At 44.4% G+C, this 7,121-nt stretch overlaps 1 protein-coding gene across 1 annotated transcript; it reads left to right on the top strand.

Moving 5' to 3' along the window:
• The first annotated feature begins 734 nt into the window (after window positions 1–734).
• Window positions 735–2,864, top strand: rxfp3 (relaxin family peptide receptor 3). The gene has a single exon (XM_064309068.1). It carries the CDS (start codon window positions 1,181–1,183, stop codon window positions 2,441–2,443), a length of 1,263 nt encoding a protein of 420 aa, XP_064165138.1. The 5' UTR covers window positions 735–1,180; the 3' UTR covers window positions 2,444–2,864.
• The last annotated feature ends 4,257 nt before the right edge of the window (window positions 2,865–7,121 follow it).

The raw sequence follows: 7,121 nt of genomic DNA, 5'->3' as shown, positions 1-7,121 counted from the left end.
ATTGATTTAGATACTATCAATAAAATAAATATCGGTATAAAGCGTGTGCTTGTGCGGAGACGCATGAATTGCGCTTACACTATAGCCTAGGCGATGGAGTGCACAGCAAGAACAGGGCAAAATTCGAAAGAAATAAGAGCAATTTAAACAGGCAATATGTAAAATTAGACAAAAACCTCCTTTAAGAAGAACATTGAATTCTAATATATTTACAATACTGAACTTCACATATTCAAACATGATATGTTTAAATATATAAAATATAAACAGAATAACCCAATTTAGGGGAAGACGTTTACCTTTTATGCCTGTATTTGCTAGATGGTATTTACGCACATCTCCACATTTTGCTAATTGGTAAGGAACAGTGCATATAGGAGTCTGGTCGTTCTCACACAAACAAGAGTGTTTCTGTGAGAGATAACACGCGCTGCCCTCTTTATTACGTCGGTAACCTTGTTGAAAGCTTATGTGTTTCACTGGCGTTTACTGACTTAACCAGTGAGTCACTCTTTCATCATATATTCAAAGTTTGGGACGAAAAATCCCACGAATTATTGAAAAAACGGCAATGCAAAGGCTATCATGTGTATATATCCTTAGGCGCATACAAGTATAGTACACCATTAAGAGTTGAACACAGTAAGAAAAGATTTCCACCTCTGTACTGATGTATTTGTGTTTATATAACGGACATTTAACGGACTAAGTAAAAGTTCTTCCCGAACACGTTGTCAGTTACCTGGGCGTTATTTTAAAAGGGGTACGCCTCAGGACCGTGGAGAGCGCTCTGCGTAAATGCGCGCGCTGTCCAATCCCCGAGAGCTGCTTCGATAAAAGGCTGCATTTTTCACCGTTTTCGAGACAGATTGTTTCGTATCTTAACCTCACCCCAACAGGCAGAGAACGCCACGTCTGGCAATTTTATTTCGTACCAAGGACATTACGTTAAATGAACACTCACAAAGATAGACTGAAGCAGGTTTCGAATAAAATAATTAAACGTGTGTGGTTTCCGGCGGCAAATGGTTCATTTTGCAATGGCCATCCAAATCTCAGGAATATTAAGCTGTACCACGGTACTGCCGAGACCAGCGGGGTGATAGGCGATGCCGCACCCCCCAAAGCCCTCATCATTCGGAATAATTCTTCACATCGTGGTCGATTCGGATGAAATGGAATGGATGTCTTGAATGGCACCGGTGCGACAGTAAATTCTGCCGCGGATCAACAGCCAGATGATGAGGTGTTTGGAATTTTCCCGGTTGACCCGTACAACGCAACTTTCATGTTCAACAAAACAAATAGTTCTTGGGCTGACTTGTTCGATATCCTGGATTTGGATAAAGCAGATTTTGTGGGTGATGGATCAGCAATCCTGAGAATAGTCATATCTATAACTTACTCAGTTGTCTGTGCTTTGGGACTAATTGGAAACATCCTTGTCCTGCATCTAATGAAGTCGAAACAAGTGTGGAAGAAATCGCCAATCAACTTGTTTGTTACCAGCCTAGCCGTGACGGACTTCCAGTTTGTACTGACCTTGCCATTTTGGGCTGTGGAGAACGCTTTGGATTTCACCTGGCTGTTCGGCAATGCCATGTGCAAAATTGTCTCTTACGTGACAGCCATGAACATGTACGCCAGCGTATTCTTCCTCACGGCCATGAGCGTGGCGAGGTACTGGTCCGTCGCGTCCGCCCTCAAGAGCAAGCGGCGCCGCCACTGCTGCTCGGCTAAGTGGATGAGCGTTCTCATCTGGGTCGTCGCCGTGGTCGCGGCGCTTCCTCACGCCGTGTTCTCCACCACGGCCACGGTGTCGAACGAGGAGCTGTGTCTGGTTAAGTTTCCGGACAAGAGGGGCGATGCCCAATTTTGGCTGGGGCTCTACCACGCTCAAAAAGTACTGCTTGGGTTTGTCATCCCTCTCGGGATAATCTCCGTATGCTACTTGCTCCTTCTGCGTTTCATTACAAGCAAAAACATTAACACGTCCAGCGCGAAAAGACGGTCCAAAGTTACTAAATCCGTGACTATTGTCGTCCTCTCATTTTTCCTGTGCTGGCTACCTAATCAGGCGTTGACGGCTTGGGGGATACTCATTAAATTCAATTTAGTACATTTCAGTTACGAGTATTACACAACTCAGTCGTACATCTTCCCAGTTTCTGTGTGCTTGGCGCACTCCAACAGCTGTTTGAACCCCATACTGTACTGCTTAATGAGGAAAGAATTCAGAAAGGCGTTGAAAAAACTCTTCTGGAAAATCACCTCGCCCTCGGTCACGAACATGCGACCCTTTACGGCGACGACTAAGCCGGAACAGGATGAACAGGGAAACCCCTTGGTTCACCTGAGTCCCGCCGAACCCGGACTCGTATTCTACCCCCCTGGGGCTGTTATGTATCACGGAAGAAACGATATTCTCCCGAACAGCACGTAGAAATGTAAAACAAAATAGGGTTATGGTTCTATCCTTCCCGTGAAGGAATGGTCATTCATCCTATTTGCAATCAGGTTCTGAATCCAGGTCATGAAGACAATTGAAAATGAATGGAACAAATGGAGTCCCTCTTACTGTAGACAATTATGAACCGTAAATTACGAGGATGGTAACGAAGGCAGGTGTGGGCTTTTCAAAATGTTATGTCCTTAGGAATGTCAGGTCTGTAAATGCTTTTATTTGGCTTGTATTTTTGTGTCAAATTTTATTTATTTTTTTAAAAAGAGAAATGCCGATATGCCGGGTCGAAAGTTTGCTAATATTGTTGGTTATATAAGTATTCAAAGTCCGTGCGTATCGCTTGCGCGCTGTTACATTTAAACGTGTCAAAAACTGTGAAAAATAAACATTTATTCTCTGTCTTCCCAGTGTTGCAGATACTTTATAGGACAAACGCGCATTTGTGGATTATGAGCATAATCATTCGTCCACATCAAACAAATAGCCTTTTTTCGTATTTCATGCAAAATAACTACAGCAGACAACTATAGCCTTCGTAGGCTATAATCCCACAGTTCGCTATAGGCAACAGTTTTCAGGAGAGTCGCCCCAAATCTTACATTTCAATAATGTTAAAAATGAATGAAAAGTGTCACGTGTCAGGGGTTGTGTCACGTCTGTCTCTCTCTCGATCTGGCCCAGTGGTTCTGAAATTCGGTCCTCCAATCACAATAGCAACCCCACTAGTAACTATGCGTGTCATTAAGAATTATGTTCACACTGTGCTAAATCACCGTGCACAGAGAGAAAGTGGAGAGTCGCCATAAATCTAACATATGATTCATGCGCAGTTCAGTCCGGAGCGGAGCACCGTGATAACCCTAACTGTGCGGGAAATGTTTTAAGTGACAGAAAAACACGACAAATCAGGACCTAACTTGAGAACCACTGACCTACCCTAATAATTGTTTTTAAAACAATTTCATCTTATGTAACTACTGTATAGGCTATATACAACTTTTTCATAATTAGCATAGAGCAATAGCTAATGAGAAAAGAAAAAAAATCACAGTTTTCCCTCTGCTGGGGCACTGACATCACTTGTATGACACTGAACCGTACTCTTCTTACTGGTGTGGATCTAAGATGTGATAAGTTGACTAAACGCAGACGGGTATCTGTGTAAGAACTTTGTGATCCGTTGCGGTTAAAAGGAAACCACCAGAAGAGTGAGGCACCTCCATACCTCTGCTTTTAGCTGCGTAGCGGCATTGTATAAATTCACCACTTCTCAATGTGCTAGGGTGGACATGCTGACTTGACACTAAATATTCTCAAACCAAGTACCCGACCTGCAAAAGATCAACTACGGTATAAAAAAAACTACTGATGTCGACCTATACATTAAAAACCCATCTGGTTTCCACGCCACCGAACACCTGGCCCAATTCAAGGGGGAGGAAATACCTCTTAGAAGTTGTTCCGAAAGTATTTAATAAGATTGGGTGCGGTAATTTCTGTTCCGCGTTTGTACACCTCTACATTTTTCCAATTGAGTGTTTTCGTATGCCGGGAATTTCAAACGTTTTGTTGTTCTACCGAATCTCATCATGTGTGAGAGGCTGATAATCAAGAGCACGAAATACGACGCAGCTGGGCGGGGAAAACAAGCTTACCTTTACCCACACGAATCGAATGGAAAGTAAAAGAGGAGCGGACGGGTTTACCGTGCACATGAGGCTTACTGTACATGTTGTTTGTCATTTTTCTATTGCGCGTCCATGGCTGTGCTCCGAAGGTACACCTTAAGAACTCAAATCCTTGCTAAGGGCCCCCGATTTGATCACGATTCATGATGTTACCGAGCAATCCCCGACTGTCGGGATTGAGGGACTGAGGAGTGGTAACACGCAGGACCCTAGAACGCAGCTCAAAAGCATCACGCGCGGCTTTCTTCAGCAGGCTGTGAATAGCGCTGCTACGGGATGTCTGTTACACCGGCGAATTCAAGTTTCTGAGCATCTAGGCGCATATGAATTATAATTTTATATATTAAAAAAATGTAGTGTAGGTACCTATTGTCATAATTTGTTCCAGTAAAGATTTAAATGCTCAGGAAAAGTGGGCTATTAAAATTAACCACTTGATGGAGAGCAGGCTGATCAGTTTCATTTCTTGTCTTTTTAGGCTTTTGACAAACACAAACATTTAACTTAAAACGTAGTTTCTGGTGATTTATATTAATTATGGGCTATACATGTTTAGAATGTAATTGGTAGTAAATTTGTGATGGTTAAAATAGTATCATCTTTAAGAATTTAAAACTACAATTGATTATTAACACATTTCTAACCTTGATTTTTCCTTGTAATTAGCCAGGGATAATATTTATAAATAAAAACATTAAAGACGCGACCCAACGAGGTTCTAACACATTTTCGTTCATCTACACAGCGACATTCCTTTTTTACTGTCAGTTCCTCTGATTTTGCAGAAAGGTACCCCAGGGCTAAGTGGGTAATTGGCTTAGAGGTCTGCACAATTTGCACAGATTCAAGGTTGTGCAAACAATTTAAAACAGAGACGAATTCACTGTGTCCACCGAGTCTTCTCATCAGCTCCTGTCAAGTGGGATATTGCCATAATCTTTTATTCATATATAATAGACATACTGTTTGCAAACTACAAAGAGGAAGATATCAAATTAGCGCCATTTTCCAATGGAAGTTAGAGCACTGTGGCGTACTGGTGTGCGTGAGCCCAGAGATTCAAGGACAACCCAATGTGAGAAGCAGTGCATATTTTAGCCGTTCCATCTTATTAATTGGCACGGTGCTCTAAATGTACACCTTGCTGTGTTTATGAGAACAGCGTGGTGGTGGAGGAGGTTGTGATTGCATGATGGATGGCCAATAACTCTGAGTGAGTCTGAGGGAGGGGATACATCCACTTCCACTCAGAACAACTGAGAGTAAAAACCCCTGCTAGATAACAGCTGGAGAGCCGTAGCATGCTACTGCAACAGAGCCACTGGGAAACGATCACACAGCCATAACACAAGAACACAGTCCCCCTGCACAGCCTTAACACAGGAACACAGCCCCCCACCCTGCACAGCCATAACACAGGAACACAGCCCCCCACCCTGCACAGCCATTACACAGGAACACAGCCCCCCACCCTGCACAGCCATAACACAGGAACACAGTCTCCCTGCACAGCCATAACACAGGAACACAGTCCCCCACCCTGCACAGCCATAACACAGGAACACAGCCCCCTGCACAGCCATAACACAGGAACACAGCCCCCCTGCACAGCCTTAACACAGGAACACAGTCTCCTGCACAGCCATAACACAGGAACACAATATCCCACCCTGCACAGCCATAACACAGGAACACAACCCCCTGCACAGCCATAACACAGGAATACAGCCCCCTGCACAGCCATAACACAGGAACACAGTCCCCCTGCACAGCCATAACACAGGAACACAGCCCCCTTCACAGCCTTAACACAGGAACACAGCCCCCTGCACAGCCATAACACAGGAACACAGCCCCCAGCACAGCCATAACACAGGGACACAGTCCCCTGCACAGCCATAACACAGGAACACAGCCCCCCTGCACAGCCATAACACAGAGACACAGTCTCCCCTGCACAGCCATAACACAGGAACACAGCCCCCCTGTACAGCCATAACACATGAACACAGCCCCCTGCACAGCCATAACACAGGAACACAGTCTCCCTGCACAGCCATAACACAGGAACACAGTCCCCTGCACAGCCATAACACAGGAACACAGTCCCCCACCCTGCACAGCATAAAAACACAGGAACACAGCCACCCTGCACAGCCATAACACAGGAACACAGTCTCCCTGCACAGCCATAACACAGGAACACAGTCTCCCTGCACAGCCATAACACAGGAACACAGTCCCCTGCACAGCCATAACACAGGAACACAGCCACCCTGCACAGCCATAACACAGGAACACAGTCTCCCTGCACAGTCATAACACAGGAACACAGTCCCCCTGCACAGCCATAACACAGGAACACAGTCCCCCTGTACAGCTATAACACAGGGACACAGTCCCCCACCCTGCAAAGTCATGAAACAGAAACACAGATACCTTGCACAGCTATAAAATACCCCCCCCCCCGAAAAAGGTTAAATGATTAAAAATCAATCGGCAGAACAGGGCAAGAAAACTACCTGTACATATTGATCTAAAAATACATGCATCATCCACAGACTCATTTCTCTGATTGATGGTTAGAAACAAAAACAGAAAAACACCTTCTTCAATCAGTGTGGCAGAGAGGGAGTGTAATGGATGTGCACAAAATGCGAAAATTGCCATTAAAATTATGCTTGTTCTGCCAACTGTCCATTTCCATGGGGTCGTTATACTGCTTCTTTAAAACCGACCGAAACAGTGATGTAGTGCATAAAATTCTACAGCTAATGGCAGCCTAAATGCAGAATGAGCTTCTGCTATCTCACCGCTTTACTACCACCCCGCTCGGTTTTACTAGGCGTGTAAGTCATCTTTACAGCTCCAGAGCTGCTATTGGACAGCCTGGTGAAGGATGTCTATCAGAGAATTCACAGGTGACAAAACACATATGCTAATTTCTTTTTTTAGTAGCTCTTATGAAA

The sequence above is a fragment of the Anguilla rostrata genome, chromosome 14 (assembly GCF_018555375.3).
Source record: "Anguilla rostrata isolate EN2019 chromosome 14, ASM1855537v3, whole genome shotgun sequence".
Lineage (NCBI taxonomy): Eukaryota > Metazoa > Chordata > Actinopteri > Anguilliformes > Anguillidae > Anguilla > Anguilla rostrata.
This window is presented reverse-complemented; position numbering and strand designations above follow the sequence as displayed.